The 20570-nt window shown below is 48.5% G+C and overlaps 1 protein-coding gene across 2 annotated transcripts in view; it reads left to right on the top strand.

Moving 5' to 3' along the window:
• LOC136632216 (uncharacterized) overlaps window positions 1-20570 on the top strand; it is a 234116-nt gene that overhangs the window by 54743 nt on the left and 158803 nt on the right. For both annotated transcript variants that reach the window (XM_066606947.1, XM_066606946.1), the window contains one exon: window positions 13149-13283. In XM_066606947.1, coding sequence (XP_066463044.1) covers window positions 13202-13283 — 82 coding nt within the window. In that variant the 5' untranslated portion in view covers window positions 13149-13201. The remainder of the gene's footprint in view (window positions 1-13148; window positions 13284-20570) is intronic.

A 20570-nucleotide genomic window follows, 5' to 3' on the forward strand; every position in this document is an offset into this window, starting at 1 on the left:
TTGGGACCTATTAGCGTTTCCTATTTATGACATAATCAATGCTCGTGCCAAATTTCACGTTTCTATGACACCGGAAAGTGAAAAAATTACATTTCGCACGTAAAATTTGGACGCTAATTCTTTTGTGCATAGAATTAAATAATGGAGTTGGGACCCATTAGCTTTTCCTATTTATGACATAATCAATGCTCGTGCCAAATTTCCTGTTTCTATGACACCGGAAAGGGAAGAAATTACATTCCGTACGTAAAATTTGGACGCTAATTCTTTTGCGCTAAAATTGAATAATCGAGTTGGGACCCATTAGCTTTTCCTATGTATGACATAATAAATGCTCTTGCCAAATTTCCCGTTTTTATGACACCGGAAAGTGAAAAAATTACATTCCGTACGTAAAATTTGGACGCTAATTCTTTTGCGCATATAATTGAATAATGGAGTTGGGACCCATTAGCTTTTCTTAGTTATGACATAATCAATGCTCGTGCCAAATTCCCTGTTTCTATGACACCGGAAAGGGAAGAAATTACATTCCGTACGTAAAATTTGGACGCTAATTCTTTTGCGCATAGAATTGAATAATTGAGTTGGGACCTATAAGCTTTTCCTATTTATGACATAATCAATGCTCCTGCCAAATTTCCTGTTTCTATGACACCGGAAAGTGAAAAAATTACATTCGGCACGTAAAATTTTGACGCCAATTCTTTTGCGCATAGAATTGAATAATCGAGTTGGGACCTATGAACTTTTCCTATTTATGACATAATCAATGCTCCTGCCAAATTTCCTGTTTCTATGACTCCGGAAAGTGAGAAAAATACATTCCGTACGTAAAATTTGGACGCTAATTCTTTTGCGCATAGAATTGAATAATCGAGTTGGGACCCATTAGCTTTTCCTATTTATGTCATATTCAATGCCCGTGCCAAATTTTAAGTTTCTAAGGCATTGGGAAGTGACAGATTTAGATTATGTATGTAAAATTTCGACGCCAATTCTTTTGCGCTAGAATTGAATAATCGAGTTGGGACTAGAGATGAGCGAACGTGTTCGGCTCCGCCCCTTTTCGCCCGAGCACCGAACTTTGCGAGCAATTCCGTGCTCGGGCGAAAAAAGTTCGGGGGTCGCCGTGGCAGCGCGGGGGGGTGCGGCGGGGAGTGGGGGGGAGAGGGAGAGAGAGAGGGCTCCCCCCTGTTCCCCGCTGCTGCCGCCCGCGCCGCCGCGCCTCTCCCCGCCCCCCGGCGCCGGCCGAATCTTTACGCGCGGACACTGAAGTCCTCGCTAAAGCCGGTGTCTGGGTGCGTAAGTGTTCGTTAAGAACACGTTCGCTCATCTCTAGTTGGGACCCAATTACTTTTCCTATTTTGGAGATAATCTATGCTCGTGCCAAAATTCATGTTTCTACGATATCGGGAAGTTGGAGAACTTTTGGCGAGTCAGTCAGTGAATCAGTCAGTGAGTCAGTGAGTCAGTCAGTGAGTTAGTGAGTCAGTCAGTGAGTCAGTGAGTCAGTCAGTCAGTCAGTCAGTCAGTCAGTGAGTCAGTGAGGGCTTTCAGCTTTATATATATATATATATATATATAGATATAGCTTCTAAAATTGCAATAATTAGCCCCCCTGCAAGGGCTTGACCAATCCATACTAAATGCAGCAGCTAGGCTCATTTTTCTATCCAGTCGTTACTCAGACGCCTCTGCATTATGCCAGTCGCTGCATTGGCTGCCCATCCACTGCAAACTAAATTTAAACTCCTCTACCTCACTCACAAAGCTCTGCATGGCACTGCGCCAGCATACATCGCCTTCCTCCTGTCAGTACACCACCCAGCCCGCTCACTCCGATCAGCCAACACACTCAGACTAAACACCCCTGTAATACGAACCTTACATGCTCGCCTACAGGACTTCACCAGAGCAGCACCCATCCTCTGGAATGCTCTACCCCAAGGCATCCGGACGATTCCCGAAGCACAAAATTTCAGACGTGTCTTAAAAACGCACCTCTTCAGGGAAGCATACCAAATCTCCTGACCTAGTCCCTCCCTATGGTGCCCCACCCTGTTTGCCTTCTAATATTTGATCTGCACATGAAATTCCCTATTGCCTGTGTTCTCCATTGTTCCCCCCCCTTTTCACCTTCTGTACCCCCCCCAACCCATTTGTGTCAAACCCAATGTACCTGACATTGTAATTGTTGTATTGTTTTGCATTTATCCATGCCTGAAAGCGCTGCGGAATAAGTTGACGCTATACAAATAAAGATTATTATTATTACTCAATAAAAACTTGTTGAAACTAAAAGGGCCAGCGGTCTCATCTATATATATAAAGCTGAAAGCCCTCACTGACTCACTGACTGACTCACTGACTGACTGACTGACTGACTGACTCACTGACTGACTCACTGACTGACTGACTCACTGACTGACTCACTGACTGACTGACTCGCCAAAAGTTCTCCAACTTCCCGATATCGTAGAAACATGAATTTTGGCACGAGCATAGATTATCTCCAAAATAGGAAAAGCAATTGGGTCCCAACTCGATTATTCAATTCTAGCGCAAAAGAATTGGCGTCGAAATTTTACGTACATAATCTAAATCTGTCACTTCCCAATGTCATAGAAACTTAAAATTTAGCAAGAGCATTGATTATGTCATAAATAGGAAAAGCTAATGGGTCCCAACTCGATTATTCAATTCTATGCGCAAAAGAATTAGCGCCCAAATTTTACGTACGGAATCTAATTTTCTCACTTTCTGGTGTCATAGAAATGGGAAATTTGGCACGAGCATTGATTATGTCATAAATAGGAAAAGTTAATGGGTCCCAACTAGAGATGAGCGAACGTATTCGTCCGAGCTTGATATTCGTGCGAATATTAGGGTGTTCGGGATGTTCGTTATTCGTAACGAATACCATGCGGTGTTCCGGTTACTTTCAGTTTCCTCTCTGAGACGTTAGCGCGCTTTTCTGGCCAATTGAAAGACAGGGAAGGCATTACAACTTCCCCCTGTGACGTTCAAGCCCTATACCACCCCCCTGCTGTGAGTGGCTGGGGCGATCAGATGTCACCCGAATATAAAAGTCGGCCCCTCCCGCGGCTCGCCTCAGATGCCTTGTGAGTTAGATGAGGGACAGTGCTGCTGGTACCGGAGCTGCTGTAGGGAGAGAAATAGCAGTTAGTGTAGGCTTCAAGAACCCCAAAGGTCCTTATTAGGGCCAGTAATACCTGTGTGTTGGCTGCTGTTAGCAGTGACTTTTTTTTTTTTCTTTCTCAAAATCGCTTCTGCAGAGCGTTGCACCCGGCATTAGGGACAGAAGTGTTGGATAGGCAGGGAGAGTGTTAGGAGTGAGTGTAGCCTTCAAGAACCTCAACGGTCCTTTCTAGGGCCATATTTAACCGTGTGCAGTACTGTGCTGGCTGCTGTTAGCTGTGCTGCATTTTTTTTTCCCTCAAAATCGCCTCTGCAGAGCATTGCACCCGGCATTAGGGACAGAAGTGTTGGATAGGCAGGGAGAGTGTTAGGAGTGAGTGTAGCCTTCAAGAACCTCAACGGTCCTTTCTAGGGCCATATTTAACTGTGTGCAGTACTGTGCTGGCTGCTGTTAGCTGTGCTGCATTTTTTTTTTCTCAAAATCGCCTCTGCAGAGCATTGCACCCTCCATTGATACTACAGGGAAAGAATTGTGTAGGCAGGGCCACAACACAGTTATTATTCATTGAATATACGCAGTGGGTCCTTTTGGTGTAAAAAAAGGGAAACGAAATCTATTTGTCCTGCCTCTGTCCGTCCTAAGGGCTGTGGACACGTGTGAGCTGCGTGTACAACGTTAAAAAATCAGACGCGCCCAGCTACGGTTTACTGCTGGCTTCGCCATTTGCTTTCCTTAATTGGGAAAAAAATACCTGCTCTGCCAGAGTTAATAACTTTGCTACCCTCAAGTTCTGTGACACATTAGCAGGGACACAGCACAGTTATTAAACTTCTCATGTTCATTGAATATACGCAGTGGGTCCTTTTGGTGTAAAAAAAAGGAAAACGAAATCTATTTGTCCTGCCTCTGTCCGTCCTAAGGGCTGTGGACACGTGTGAGCTGCATGTACAACGTTAAAAAATCAGACGCACCCAGCTACGGTTTACTGCTGGCTTCGCCATTTGCTTTCCTTAATTGGGAAAAAAATACCTGCTCTGCCAGAGTTAATAACTCTGCTACCCTCAAGTTCTGTGACACATTAGCAGGGACACAGCACAGTTATTAAACTTCTCATGTTCATTGAATATACGCAGTGGGTCCTTTTGGTGTAAAAAAAAGGGAAACGAAATCTATTTGTCCTGCCTCTGTCCGTCCTAAGGGCTGTGGACACGTGTGAGCTGCGTGTACAACGTTAAAAAATCAGACGCGCCCAGCTACGGTTTACTGCTGGCTTCGGCATTTGCTTTCCTTAATTGGGAAAAAAATACCTGCTCTGCCAGAGTTAATAACTCTGCTACCCTCAAGTTCTGTGACACATTAGCATTGACACAGCACATTTATTAAACTTCTCATGTTCATTGAATATACGCAGTGGGTCCTTTTGGTGTAAAAAAAAGGGAAACGAAATCTATTTGTCCTGCCTCTGTCCGTCCTAAGGGCTGTGGACACGTGTGAGCTGCGTGTACAACGTTAAAAAATCAGACGCACCCAGCTACGGTTTACTGCTGGCTTCGCCATTTGCTTTCCTTAATTGGGAAAAAAATACCTGCTCTGCCAGAGTTAATAACTCTGCTACCCTCAAGTTCTGTGACACATTAGCAGGGACACAGCACAGTTATTAAACTTAGATTATTCATTCACTAGAGGCAGTGGGGCCTTTCGTTTTCAAAAAAGGGAAAAAATTATATTTGGCCTGCAGTCTTGCGCCAATTTATTTCCTGCCTGTGAAATCAAATCACTGGTAATACAGCATGCTGAGGGGTAGGGGTAGGCCTAGAGGACGTGGACGCGGCCGAGGACGCGGACGCCCAAGTCAGGGTGTGGGCACAGGCCGAGCTCCTGATCCAGGTGTGTCGCAGCCGACTGCTGCGCGATTAGGAGAGAGGCACGTTTCTGGCGTCCCCACATTCATCGCCCAATTAATGGGTCCACGCGGGAGACGGTTATTAGAAAATGAGCAGTGTGAGCAGGTCCTGTCCTGGATGGTAGAAAGTGCTTCGAGCAACCTATCGTCCACCCGCAGTTCTGCGCCGTCCACTGCTGCAAATCAGAATCCTCTGTCTGCTGCTCCTCCTTCCTCCCAGCCTCCTCACTCCACTCCAATGACACCTGCTCAGCTGCGTGAAGACTCCCAGGAACTGTTCTCTGGCCCCTGCTCAGATTGGGCAGCAGTGGTTCCTCTCCCACCAGAGGAGTTTATCGTCACTGATGCCCAACCATTGCAAAGTTCCCGGGGTCCGGGGGATGAGGCTGGGGAATTCCGCCAACTGTCTCAAGAACTTTCTGTGGGTGAGGAGGACGATGACGATGAGACACAGTTGTCTTGCAGTCAGGTAGTAGTGAGGGCAGTAAGTGCGAGGGAGGAGCGCACAGAGGATTCTGAGGAAGAGCAGCAGGACGATGAGGTGACTGACCCCACCTGGTTTGCAACGCCTACTCAGGACAGGTCTTCAGAGGGGGAGGCAGGGGCAGCAGCAGGGCAGGTTGCAAGAGGCAGTGCGGTGGCCAGGGGTAGAGGCAGGGCCAGACCGAATAATCCACCAACTGTTTCCCAAAGCGCACCCTTGCGCCATGCCACCCTGCAGAGGCCGAGGTGCTCTAAGGTCTGGCAGTTTTTCACAGAGACGCCTGACGACCGACGAACAGTGGTGTGCAACCTTTGTCGCGCAAAGCTCAGCCGGGGAGCCAACACCAACAGCCTCACCACCACCAGCATGCGCAGACATATGATGGCCAAGCACCCCACAAGGTGGGATGAAGGCCGTTCACCGCCTCCGGTTTGCACCCCTGCCTCTCCCCCTGTGCCCCAACCTGCCACTGAGATCCAACCCCCCTCTCAGGACACGGGCACTACCGCCTCATGGCCTGCACCCACACCCTCACCTCCGCTGTCCTCGGCCCCATCCACCAGTGTAGTTAAGCGCACCGTCCAGCCGTCGCTTGCGCAACTGTTGGAGCGCAAGCGCAAGTACGCCGCCACGCACCCGCACGCTCAAACGTTAACCATCCGCATAGCAAAATTCATCAGCCTTGAGATGCTGCCGTATAGGGTTGTGGAAACGGAGTCCTTCAAAAGTATCATGGAGGCGGCGGCCCCGCGCTACTCAGTTCCCAGTCGCCACTACTTTTCCCGATGTGCCGTCCCAGCCCTGCATGACCACGTCTCCCGCAACATTGTACGCGCCCTCACCAACGCGGTTACTGCCACGGTCCACTTAACAACGGACACGTGGACAAGCACAGGCGGGCAGGGCCACTACATCTCCCTGACGGCACATTGGGTGAATTTAGTGGAGGCTGGGACAGAGTCAGAGCCTGGGACCGCTCACGTCCTACCCACCCCCAGAATTGCGGGCCCCAGCTCGGTGGTGGTATCTGCGGAGGTGTATGCTTCCTCCACTAAAGCACACTCCTCCTCCTCCTCCTCCGCAACCTCTGTCTCGCAATCAAGATGTGTTAGCAGCAGCACGTCGCCAGCAGTCGGTGTCGCGCGGTGTGGCAGCACAGCGGTGGGCAAGCGTCAGCAGGCCGTTCTGAAACTACTCAGCTTAGGAGATAAGAGGCACACGGCCCACGAACTGCTGCAGGGTCTGACACAGCAGACCGACCGCTGGCTTGCGCCGCTGAGCCTCCAACCGGGCATGGTCGTGTGTGACAACGGCCGTAACCTGGTGGCGGCTCTGCAGCTCGGCAGCCTCACGCACGTGCCATGCCTGGCCCACGTCTTTAATTTGGTGGTTCAGCGCTTTCTGAAAAGCTACCCACGCTTGTCAGACCTGCTCGTAAAGGCGCGCCGGCTCTGCGCACATTTCCGCAAGTCCCACACGGACGCTGCCACCCTGCGCACCCTGCAACATCGCTTTAAGCTGCCAGTGCACCGACTGCTGTGCGACGTGCCCACACGGTGGAACTCTACGCTCCACATGTTGGCCAGGCTCTATGAACAGCGTAGAGCTATAGTCGAATTCCAACTCCAACATGGGCGGCGCAGTGGGAGTCAGCCTCCTCAATTCTTTTCAGAAGAGTGGGCCTGGTTGGCAGACATCTGCCATGTCCTTGGTAATTTTGAGGAGTCTACCCAGGTGGTGAGCGGCGATGCTGCAATCATTAGCGTCATCATTCCTCTGCTATGCATCTTGAGAAATTCCCTGCAAAGCATAAAGGCAGCTGCTTTGCGCTCGGAAACGGGGGCGGTGGAAGACAGTATGCCGCTGGATAGTCAGGGCACCCTCCTGTCTATTTCTCAGCGCGTACACGAGGAGGAGGAGGAGCATGAGGAGGATGAGGAGGAGGGGGAAGAGACAGCTTGGCTCGCTGCTGACGGTACACCGGCTGATTGCCTGTTATCCTTTCAGCGTGTATGGCCTGAGGAGGAGGAGGAGGAGGAGGAGGAGGATCCTGAAAGTGATCTTCCTAGTGAAGACAGCCATGTGTTGCGTACAGGTACCCTGGCACACATGGCTGACTTCATGTTAGGATGCCTTTCTCGTGACCCTCGCGTTGCACGCATTCTGGACACAACGGATTACTGGGTGTACACACTGCTCGACCCACGCTATAAGGAGAACCTGCCCACTCTCATTCCCGAAGAGGAAAGGGGTTCGAGAGTGTTGCTATACCACAGGACCCTTGCGGACAAGCTGATGGTAAAATTCCCAGCCGACAGCGCTAGTGGCAGAAGGCGCACTTCCGAGGGCAAGGTAGCAGGGGAGGTGCGGAGATCGAGCAGCATGTACATCCCAGGCAGTGCAACAGTCTTTAAGGGCCTGGACAGCTTTATGGCTCCCCACCAAGACTGTGTCACCGCTCCCCAGTCAAGGCTGAGTCGGCGGTAGCACTGTAAAAGGATGGTGAGGGAGTACGTAGCCGATCGCACGACCGTCCTCCGTGACGCCTCTGCCCCCTACAACTACTGGGTGTCGAAGCTGGACACGTGGCCTGAACTAGCGCGGTATGCCCTGGAGGTGCTTGCTTGTCCTGCGGCTTGCGTCTTGTCGGAGAGGGTGTTTAGTGCGGCTGGGGGAATCATCACAGATAAGCGTACCCGCTTGTCAACCGACAGTGCCGACAGGCTAACACTCATCAAGATGAACAAAGCCTGGATTTCGCCAGACTTCTCTTCTCCACCAGCGGACAGCAGCGATACCTAAACAATATGTAGGCTGCACCCGCGGATGGAAGCTACGTTCTCTCTCACCATCCAAAACGGGGACATTTCTGCTTCATCAATCTGTGTCTAATATTCCTCCTCCTCCTCCTCCTGCTCCTCCTCCTGAAACCTCACGTAATCACGCTGAACGGGCAATTTTTCTTAGGGCCACAAGGCTCACTCAAATAATTTTTCTGAACAATTTTTAAAAGTTTCAATGCGCTTAAAAGCGTTGGAACTTTAACTTGAACCAATTTTTCGTTACACTGGGCTGCCTCCAGGCCTAGTTACCACTTAAGCCACATTAACCAAAGCGATTAATGGGTTTCACCTGCCCTCTTGGCTGGCCATGGCCAATTTTTTGGATGTACATTAGTACTGTTGATACAGCAATTTTTGTGGGCCCTCGCCTACAGTGTAATCAAATTAATTTTTAGCCCACCTGCATTACAGCTGACGTTACCTCAGCTGTGTTGGGCAATGCAATGGGATATTTCTATGTACCGCCGGTGGCTTCCTGGCACCCACCCATGCTGTGGGTCCACAGGGAATTATAAATGCATCTGTTTCCACTTGTAAAGAACCCCAGTCTGACTGGGGCATGCAGTGTGGGCCGAAGCCCACCTGTATTACGCACGACATTACTACCTCAGCTGTGTTGGGCAATGCAATGGGATATTTTTGTGTACCGCCGGTGGGTTCCAGGGAGCCACCCATGCTGTGGGTCCACAGGGACTTCACAATAGGGAGTTGTACCTGCCTGTGTCTATGAATTAAAAACCGCGGTCTGACTCTGGCATGCAGACACCTTGACAGAATGAATAGTGTGTGGCACATAGGTTCCCCATTGCTATGCCCACGTGTGCAGCTCCTGATGGCGGTGGCACAGGATTCTATTTCTCATTGCTTCTGTACAGCATTGTGGGCTATCGCCCCGCCACTTTTAAAGAGGGTCGCTGCCTAGCCGTGCCAACCTCTGCAGTGTGTGCCTGCGGTCCCTCGTCATGGCAGATGCACTTCTAAATAGACATGAGGGTGGTGTGGCATGAGGGCAGCTGAAGGCTGCGCAGGGACACTTTGGTGTGCGCTGTGGGGGGGAGGGGGGGGGGGCGGTTGGGCAGCATGTAACCCAGGAGAAGTGGCAGTGGAGTGTCATGCAGGCAGTGATTGTGCTTTGTTGGAGGTAGTGTGGTGCTTAGCAAAGGTATGCCATGCTAATGAGGGCTTTTCAGAAGTAAAAGTTGTTGGGAGGGGGGGGGGGGGGCCCACTCTTGCCGCTATTGTGGCTTAATAGTGGGACCTGTGAACTTGAGATGCAGCCCAACATGTAGCCCCTCACCTGCCCTATCCGTTGCTGTGTTGTTCCCATCACTTTCTTGAATTGCCCAGATTTTCACACATGAAAACCTTAGCGAGCATCGGCGATGTACAAAAATGCTCGGGTCGCCCATTGACTTCAATGGGGTTCGTTATTCGAAACGAACCCTCGAACATCGCGGGAAGTTCGTTTCGAATAACGAGCACCCGAGCATTTTGGTGTTCGCTCATCTCTAGTCCCAACTCAATTATTCAATTCTATGCGCAAAAGAATTAGCGTCCAAATTTTACGTACGGAATGTAATTTTTTCACTTTCCGGTGTCATAAAAACGGGAAATTTGGCATGAGCATTGATTATGTCATACATAGGAAAAGCTAATGGTTCCCAACTCGATTATTCAATTCTAGCGCAAAAGAATTGGCGTCGAAATTTTACGTGCTTAATGTAATTTTTTCACTTTCCGGTGTCATAGAAACGGGAAATTTGGCACGAGCATTGATAATGTCATAAATAGGAAAAGCTAATGGGTCCCAACTCCATTATTCAATTCTATGCGCAAAAGAATTAGCGTCCAAATTTTACGTGCAGAATGTAATTTTTTCACTTTCCGGTGTCATAGAAACATGAAATTTGGCACGAGCATTGATTATGTCATATATAGGAAAAGCTAATGGGTCCCAACTCGATTATTCAATTCTAGCGCAAAAGAATTGGCGTCGAAATTTTACGTACGGAAGGTAATTTTTTCACTTTCCGGTGTCATAAAAACGGGAAATTTGGCATGAGCATTGATTATGTCATACATAGGAAAAGCTAATGGGTCCCAACTCGATTATTCAATTCTAGCGCAAAAGAATTATCGTCCAAATTTTACGTGCGGAATGTAATTTTTTCACTTTCCGGTGTCATAGAAATGTGAAATTTGGCACGAGCATTGATTATATCATATATAGGAAAAGCTAATGGGTCCCAACTCGATTATTCAATTCTAGCGCAAAAGAATTGGCGTTGAAATTTTACGTACGGAATGTAATTTTTTCACTTTCCGGTGTCATAAAAACGGGAAATTTGGCATGAGCATTGATTATGTCATACATAGGAAAAGCTAATGGGTCCCAACTCGATTATTCAATTCTAGCGCAAAAGAATTATCGTCCAAATTTTACGTGCGGAATGTAATTTTTTCACTTTCCGGTGTCATAGAAACGTGAAATTTGGCACGAACATTGATTATGTCATAAATAGGAAAAGCTAATAGGTCCCAACTCGATTATTCAATTCTATGCGCAAAATAATTAGCGTCCAAATTTTACGTATGTAATCTAATTCTCTCACTTCCTGATGTCATTTTATATAAAGGAAACGTCGCATGGTTGCCTCCCCGTGGTATTTCCTGGGTAACGCAGAGAACTATGCAAAATGGTGAACATATTTTTTTTCCTCAGTATCTCTAAAGTAACCACGACTTCATAAGCTTTTCCGTGTGAACACCAGATAAACACCAGTACCAAATTAACTCGGGCGAAGCCAGGTATATCAGCTAGTATTAATATAGGGGTTCTGACTGTATTTAAGAGGTCAGAAATTAATTAAAAATTCACTTTCTAAAAACTTTTGGCATGTCATAGGGATATGCCTTAGTTAGCAAGCAGTGACGGCACTCAGATGAGCTCTTCAGCTTGCTGGTACTAGCGATAGTGTGGTCTCAGAAGCTGGATCCCTGGCAATCAAAACTTAACATGTCCCTATGGCATGAGATTTAATCTTAAAGGCTATATACAACTTTTCACTCTTTTATTTTTCTTTACTCAATATGATTTTAGAAATAAAGTCTTTTTGTAATTAGTTTTCATTAAAAAGGTCAGATTGTTTGGTTTTTATATGTAATGGCCCAGAGTTATAGTCCACTTCAAAATGTCTTTCATGTGCATTTATATTGTCAGCAATTTCTGTATGCATGAAATGTAAGTGGTGCACCTCTGTAACTGTCTGGTACGTGAGATGTCTAGCAGTGTATTGTTTTGTGTATCATGTGACCGTGTTTATGGAGTATATATGTTTTTGCAAGGTGTATGGGTGAGAGTCGTCAGTCAGTTCTTGATCTAGTCTAGCCTGAACCTATCTAAGAGACAGGACACTTGGAATATTTGTTGATGTGTCTTTGAAGCGTTGTGGAAGTGAGAAAGGTATCAGCCGTCTCCCCTGGATATTTCTTATTCCAGGAGACCCTGGGGTAGCTGCAAGCCCCTGTGAGAGAGAGGAGACGAGTGTCCGCTGTCTTTTCCGCGATAGTGAGTGGGAACAGGGAGGGAGGGGGAGAGAGTGAGAGAGAAAGAGAGGATGGGAGAGCGCGGTAGAGAGGGTGAGAGAGGGGTAGAGGGAGAGGGAGAGGGAGGGGGAGAGTGGGGGGGAAAGGGAGAGAGAGAGAGAAAATACATATCCAGGACCTGACAGATAACTTTGACTGTGGAATATTCTCCTGTGAATTCCATGTATACTTCCCTGCCCTTTCATGCGGCGTGGCACAAGTTGTACTCCGCTGCAAAACTTGTAATGCACTAATTGGACTGTTAGTAAACAGGTTTCACTGACCATTCCCGGTGTGACTCTTAAAAAAACTTCTCTGTGTTTGGATCCTTTATTATCCAACTGTCGCATTCGCCATGGAAGAAAGAACGGTGGTGTCAACCGTGACAACACAAAGAAAGAACTAAGGTAACCCAGTTCCCAGTTCCCCTCTAATTTAATAGCCTGCCCTTGGCCCTGGTGGGCGCTGCATATGCTTGTATTGTTTTCCAAATAACTGCAGTCTCCTTGGCTGTTTCCATCAGATTAAAATACTTTGACTAGTAATTATGACAATATAGTACCAGTGTTTCTGGCCAAACAGCTCTGCTATATGCACATCACACACACAGCTCTGCTACATTGCTTTTGCATATAAGCTGCATGTGTTTTACGAACCTCAGCTGCTTGCTGAGGTGACATCGTGGCTTATCGCTGTGTCATGTTAGCTGCAGTAGCTTCACGGCGCCGTTGAACCCTCCGTGGTGACATGCTTGCACGACAGTGATGGTTTGTTTCAACACGGTGCAAATGTTCACAATTAGATGAAGGCTGGACTGGTGTTGGCGACATTAGCACTTGAGATGACATGATATCACGTCACTGGACCGCCCATTGGACTGTTGAGCTTAGAATATGTAGAGGTTTAAGTAATTAAAATACAAATTATACTGAGTCTGTTCCCATATAACTATACATCAGTCTACTCAGATTCTCCTGCTCTATAATTTGATGCCTGCAGTTTGGACAGCAAGTTGAAACTTACAGATTCCCCTCAAGTGGGTTATATTTATATTACTAGTCTGTCATTTGCCCACTTGCCATGCAAAGCAAATGCTGAGACAACCATGAATCTCAAAGACACTGCTGTAGTAAACTAGTTCTAATTATTTTTTGTTTGCTCTGATTACAGATGATTTCACAGGAACAAAGAGATTCAAACATGCTGGACAATCAAACGTGTGGATGAGGAATTTCCAGAAAGATCGTCTGGTTCATCTTACAGAACAGCGCACTCTGACTTTTGAATCCAACACAGATCCTAAAGGTAGATTTCAGCTGTTCTGTGCTGTAAAAATGCATTAATTTTATATTTATAATTCTCTAAAAGTAGAGATTAGGAAATTGTTAGATTTAACTTCACCAGTGATTTGCTGAAACTGGCCTTCAGGGCGCATACACACGAACGTATATCGGCTCGGTTTTCACGCCGAGCTGATATACGTTGTCCTCGTGTGCAGGAAGGGGGGGGGGGAGGAAGAGCCAGGGGCAGGAACTGTGCTCCTGCCCCCTCTCTGCCTCCTCTCTGCCCCTCTGCACTATTTGCAATGGGAAGAGGCGGGGTGGGGGCGGGGCAAACTCTCAGAACTTAGCCCCACCCCACTCCACCTCCTTTCATTGCAAATAGTGCAGAGGGGTGGGTGGAGAGGAGGCAGAGAGGGGGCGGGAGCTCAGTTCCTGCTCCTGGCTCTTCCAGCCTCCCCCCCCTGCACATGAGAACGACGTATATCGGCTCGGCGTGAAAACCGAGCCGATATACATTCGTGTGAATGCACCCTTAGTTTGTTTCTGCTCTGTTTTGGTTTCAGCTGAACCTTAACTTTTTAAAGATAGGTCACCATTAGGCCTTAAAGAGGTTTTACTATTGAAAAAAAAATTCTATTTTTACCTATTCCTTCTGAGGCAGTCTGCTTACTTCACCTTCTCCCCGCCGATATTCTCCTGGCTGCTGCGGTTTCCCTGGGTTACCTCACTTCCAGCCCTCCGATTCTTCGTCTTCCAGTGACAAAGCATCCACTATGCGCAGTGTTCTTTCTGCAGGTCAATGTATGCTACGTTACTAGTGACGTAGCATTCACTGCCTACGGTAGCAGGAAGGAAGCACCGGGAGCACAGTTTTTTTGCACCATTTGTCATGTTGTTTCTTTTTAGTGTATAACAACTATGCTATGTCACAACATATTAGAGTAATATTGTCATTTTTAAATATTTTGTATGCTGTGGAATATGGTAATTGGAATATTGAATCATGAAAAATGGAGATGAGCAAGCACACTCGTCCGAGCTTGATGCTCGTTCGAGCATTAGGGTACTCGAGATGCTCGTTACTCAAGTCGAACACCACGCGGTACTCGAGTCAATTGCATTTCCTTCCCCGCATGTTTAGCGCCATTTTCTAGCCAATAGACATGCGGGGAAGTCATTACCACTTCTGGCTGTGACGTGCCAGCCCTATCCCACCCCACAGCAGTGAGTGGCTGGGCCGATCAGGTGACCGCCGAGTACTTAAAGTGATCCCGCCCGCGGCTCGCCTCAGACGCATGCTGGCAGAGGTTAGGGAAAGTGCTGCTGCTGATATAGGGAAAGTGTTAGAGTAGGATGCAGTCTTCAAGAACCTCAACAGTCCTGCTTAGGGCTACATCTGTCCGAGTGCATTACTGTTGTGGCTAGCTGGGAGCAGTAGTGCACCATTTTTTTTTCTTTTCATCTCGGGCTGTGCAGGCCATTTCATCTATAGCGTTCTCAGTCTACAGTGTATTATGCAGAGTTTAGGGAAAGAGCTACTGCTGATATAGGGAAAGTGTTAGAGTAGGATCCTGGCTTCAAGAACCCCAATGTTCCTTCCTAGAGCTACATCTGCCAGGGACACAGCCACTTCTATAGAGAAAGCTATACACTATACAGTCCTGCTTCTCCATGCAAAAACCCCAAAGCTCCTTCTTAGGGCTACATCTGACCGTGTGCATTATACTTGTGGCCTGCTGGGAGTTGTAGTGCATCCATTTTTGTATTACGCATCTAGGCCTGTTTCCAGCATTTCAGTAATAGCGTTCTCAGGCTGCTGTGCCGTACAACCAGCTCTCACCGTAAATTGCTCTCTAATAGAGATGAGCGAACGTACTCGTTTAGGGCAATTACTCGATCGAGCATCGCTTTTTTCGAGTAACTGCCCAATGGGGCGAAAAGATTCGGGGGGCGCCGGGGGTTGCAGGTCCCCTGCTCCCCACTGCTCCCCACTGCTACCCCCCGCTCCACCACGCTGACCCTGCCCCCCGGCGCCCCCCGAATCTTTTCGCCCGAGTAGGCAGTTACTTGAAAAAAGCGATGCTCGATCTAGTAATTGCCCTAAATGAGTACGTTCGCTCATTTCTACTCCCTAATATTTCCTAGCCTACTGCAAACGACTTAATTTATACCGTTCTGTGTCTGCAGTGAATTAGACACAGAACGTAGGGACACAGCCACTTCTATAGAGAAAGTTATACACTATACAGTCCTGCTCCTCCGTGCAAAAACTCCAAAGCTCCTTCTTAGGGCTATATCTGACCATGTGCATTATACTTATGGCCTGCTGGGAGTTGTAGTTCATCCATTTTTATATTACACATCTAGGGCCTAGGCCTGTTCTCAGCCTGTCAGCAATAGTGTTTTCAGGCTGCAGTGCTGTACAACCAGCTCTCACCGTGAAACTGCACTCAAACATTTCCTAGCCTACTGCGAACGACTTCATTTATACCGTTCTGCGTCTGCAGTGAATTAGACACTATCCACTGGCTTTAGAGTCTTCTCCCACTCCACACAGCCTCTATTATCTACAAATCTCTGCGAGCAGTAAATTACGCCTAGGTATCAGCGCAAGACAGCGGGTTAATTTTTTCAAGTCACAGCATAGAGCCTCCGCTATCTACAAGTCTCTGTGTGCGGTGAATTAACCACAGTGTCAGTGCTGTACAGTGGGGGTAATTTATTTGGGCCCTGCTCTATTCTTAATCCGCTATGATGAGAAGTAGGGGTAAGGGTCGAGAATGTGGACGTGGACACGGGCGCAGACGCGGATGTCCAAGTGAGGGTGTGGGCACAGGCCGAGTTCCTGGTCATGGTGAATCATAGCCGGCTGCTGCGGGATTAGGAGAGAGCCAAGTTTCTGGGGTCCCCAGCTTCATATCACAATTTATGGGTCCGCGTGGTAGACCTTTATTACAAACAGAGCAGTGTAAGCAGGTCCTGTCGTGGATGGCAGAAAATGCGTCCAGCAATGTATCGACCACCCAGTCTTCTACGCAGTCCACTACTCCCGGCCTAGGGACTGCAACTCTGAATCTTTTGACTGCTGCTTCTCCTTCCTCCCAGCCTCCTCACTCCATGAAAATGACATATTCTGAGCAGGCAGACTCCCAGGAACTGTTCTCGGGTCCCTGCCATGAGTGGGAAAAAATGGTTCCTCTCTCACCTGAGGAGTTTGTCGTGACTGATGCCCAACCTTTGGAAAGTTCCCGGAGTCCAGGTGATGAGGCTGGGGACCTCCGGCAACTGTCTCTAGAGCTTTTTATGCATGAGGAGGATGATGATGAGACACAGTTGTCTGTCAGTGAGGTAGTAGTAAGGGCAGTAAGTCCGAGGGAGGAGCGCACAGAAGATTCGGAGGAAGAGCAGTTGGACGATGAGGGGACTGACCCCACCTGGTTTGCTAAGCCTACTGAGGGCAGGGCTTCAGAGGGAGAGGCAAGTGCAGCAGCCGGACAGGTTGGAAGAGGCAGTGGGATGGCCAGGGGGAGAGGCAGGGCCAGAGCGAAGACTCCCCCAACTGTTTCCCAAAGCACCACCTCGCAGTAAACCTCCGTGCAGAGGGCTAGGTGTTCAAAGGTGTGGATGTTTTTCAGTGAGAGCGTGGATGACCAACGAACTGTGGTGTGCAACCTGTGTCGCACCAAGATCAGCCTGGAAGCCACCAGTACCAGCCTCACCACCACCAGCATACGCAGGCATATGATGGCCAAGCACCCCACAAGGTGGGATGAAGGCCGTTCACCGCCTCCAGGTCACACCACTGCCTCTTTCCCTGTGCCCCAACCTGCCACATAGATCCAATCCCCCTCCCAGGACACAGGCACGAGCGCCTCCCAGCCTGCCCCCACACCCTCACCTCCACTGTCCTCCACTTCATCCAGCAATGTCTCTCAGCGCAACGTTCAGCTGTCGTTAACACAAGCGTTGGAGCGAAAGCGCAAATACGCCACCATGCACCCGCATGCACAAGCTTTAAATGTGCACATTGCCAATTAATCAGCCTGGAGATGCTGCCGTACAGGCTTTTGGAAACGGAGGCTTTCAAAAACATGATGGCGGCGGCGGTCCCGCGCTACTCGGTATCCAGTCGCCACTATTTTTCCCGGTGTGCCGTCTCAGCCCTACATCAGCATGTCTCCCGCAACATAAATCGTGCCCTCACCAAGGTCCAGTTAACCATGGACACGTGGACAAGTATTGGCGGGCAGGGCCACTATATCTCCCTGATGGCACATTGGGTGACTTTGGTGGAACCTGGTGGCGGCTGTGCAGCTTGGCAGCCTCACACACGTGCCATGCCTGGCCCACGTCTTCAATCTGGTGGTTCAGTGGTTTCTGAAAAACTATCCCACTTGTCTGACCTGCTCGGCAAGGTGCGCCGCGTCGGCACACATTTCCGCAAGTCCACCACGGACGCTACGACCCTGAGGACCCTGCAAGATCGGTTTCGGCTGCCAGAGAAGCGACTGCTATGCGACGTGCCCACATGCTGGAATTCTGCGCTGCACATGTTGGCCAGGCTGTACGAGCAGCGTAGAGCAATAGTTGAATACCAGCTGCAACATGGGTGGTGTAGTGGTAGTCAGCCTCCGCAATTCTTTACTGAGGAGTGGGCATGGATGGCAGATATCTGCCAGGTCCTCAGAAACCTTGAGGAGTCTACCCAGATGTGAGCGGTGATGCGGTAATCATTAGTGTTACCATCCCGCTGCTTTGCCTGCTAAGAAATTTGATGCAAAGCATAAAGGCAGACGCTTTGCAGTTTGAACAGGTGACGGGGCATGACAGTATGTCGCTGGATAGCCAGACCATCCTTATGCCTATATCTCAGTGCGTTTTGGAGGAGGAGGAGGGGGAGGAGCAGGAGGCAGAGGGTGAAGAGACAGCTGGGCACACTGCAGAGGGTACCCATGCAGCTTGCGTCTCATCTGTTCAGCCTGTATGGGCTGTAGAGGAGGAGGAGAATCCTGAAAGTCATCTTTCTAGTGAGGACAGCGATGTGTTGCGTACTGGTACCCTGACACACAATGTTGACTTCAATTTAGGCTGCCTTTCTCATGACCCTCACGTTAGACGCATTCTGGCCAACACGGATTACTGGGTGTACACCCTTCTCTACCCACGGTATAAGGAAAACCTTTCCACTCTCATTCCCGAAGAGGAAAGGGGTTCGAGAGTGATGCAATACCACAGGGCCCTGGTGGAAAAAGTGATGCTAAAGTTCCCATCTGACAGCGCTAGTGGCAAAATACGCAATTCCGAGGACCAAGTACCAGGGCAGGTGCGGGAACTGTCCAAGGCCTTTGCCAACTTTATGGCTCCCCAGCAAGACTGTGTCACCACTCCCCACTCAAGGCTGAGTCGGAGGCAGCGCTGTAAAATGATGGTGAAGGAGTACGTAGCCAATCGTACCACCGTCCTCCGTGATGCCTCTGCTCCATACAACTATTGGGTGTCAAAGCTGGACAAGTGGCACGAACTTGCGCTGTACGCCCTGGAGGTGCTGGCCTGCCCTGCCGCTAGCGTCTTGTCAGAGAGGGTGTTTAGTGCAGCTGGGGGAATCGTCACAGATAAGTGTACCTGCCTGCCAATTGCCAGTGCCGACATGCTTTCACTCATAAAGATGAACAAAGGTTGGATTTCCCCAACTTCTCTTCACCGGCGGAGAGCAGTGGATCCTAATGATTATTTTCGCTGCAAACGGAGAAAAAAGCATTCTCTATCACCTGAAAAAAAGGGGGAATTAGCTTTGTCAATCACTCTCAGATATTATTACTCCTCCTACTACTACTCCTCCTCCTAAAACAGCATGTCATCATGCTGAACTGCCAATTTTTCTGCTGCCCAAAAGGCTCTGCTTATAATTTTTTTACAATTTTTCAAAGTTTCAAAAGTATTGATACTTTAACAGAAACCATTTTTTTTCACAGGGCTGCCTCCAGGCTCTGTTACAAATTAAGCAACAGCGAGCTGTATCTTTAAAAAATGTTTCTGGGTTTCACCTGCCCTCGCGGTTGAGTAATTTTTCAGAGGTACACTTGCACTCTTGGTACACCAATTTTTCTGGTCCTCGCCTATACTGTTATCTAACAAATTTTTCCGGCCTTCGCCTACACTCGTGGTACCCCAATGTTTCAGGGGTTCGCCTATACCCTTGCTACTGAAATGTTACAGGGCTCTGCCTATACTTTTGCTACAGAAATGTTACTGGGGTCTGCCTATACTTATGCTACAGGAATGTTACTGGCGTCTGCCTATATTTTTACTACAGAAATGTTACTGGGGTCTGCCTATACCTTTGCTACAGGAATGTTATAGGGGTCTGACTATACTTTTGCTACAGGAATGTTACAGGGGTCTGCCTATACTTTTACTACAGAAATGTTACTGGGGTCCACCTTTACTTTTACTACAGAAATGTTACTGGGATCTGCCTATACCTTTGCTACAGGAATGTTACAGGGTTCTGCCTATACCTTCTGCTACAGAAATGTTACTGGGGTCTGCCTATACCTTTGTTACAGAAATGTTACTGGCGTCCATCTATACTTTTACTACAGCATAGGCGAGCCCAAGGAACTCAAAGACTTCCCCTTGTGGTGTTGAGCTATCTGACACCTACACAGAATGAATTGTGTGGGAATACATGGATTTCCCATTGCTATGTAACTCAGGGCACCTTGGATCACACAAGGTGAAGGCTAGGACCGAGCCTGACCTAGGGCCCGCTCACATACCTCCCACACAGACTATTACGGGTCCTACCTCGGTCATGGTTTCTTGGCCTTTCTATGCCACTTCCCCCTCCTGCTTGGGGTCAGGGACTGAGCACTGGGCAACATGTATTTTCTCTCGTGTTACCACAGTTATCTGAGACACTGGTTTGGGCCAAACAAAAGGAGCATTACTGCATTAATGAGACGTTCACAGCTGCACTAGCCTCCGAGTCCACTTTATGCCCACGATTACTGAGGGCGTGAGCCGAGGTGGGGCTCCTTGGCAGGGTGAAACTGCCATGTTTGGGTGCTGTGATTTCTTTATATGTAGTACTTTCCTTGGTTTCCTTTGGCTCGCCTATGCTGTGGGTGCACAAAGACTTTCCATAGTAGTGTTTTACCCGTCTGGCACAAATACACTGACTGACTTGGGTAGGTCACAGAGTGCGGATGGCTTTCACATTGCGTTGTTTAGCTATCTGACACCTACACAGAATGAATAGCGTGTGGGCACATGGATTTCCCATTGCTATGTAACTCAGGGCACCTTG

The sequence above is a fragment of the Eleutherodactylus coqui genome, chromosome 6 (genome assembly GCF_035609145.1).
Source record: "Eleutherodactylus coqui strain aEleCoq1 chromosome 6, aEleCoq1.hap1, whole genome shotgun sequence".
Taxonomy (NCBI): domain Eukaryota; kingdom Metazoa; phylum Chordata; class Amphibia; order Anura; family Eleutherodactylidae; genus Eleutherodactylus; species Eleutherodactylus coqui.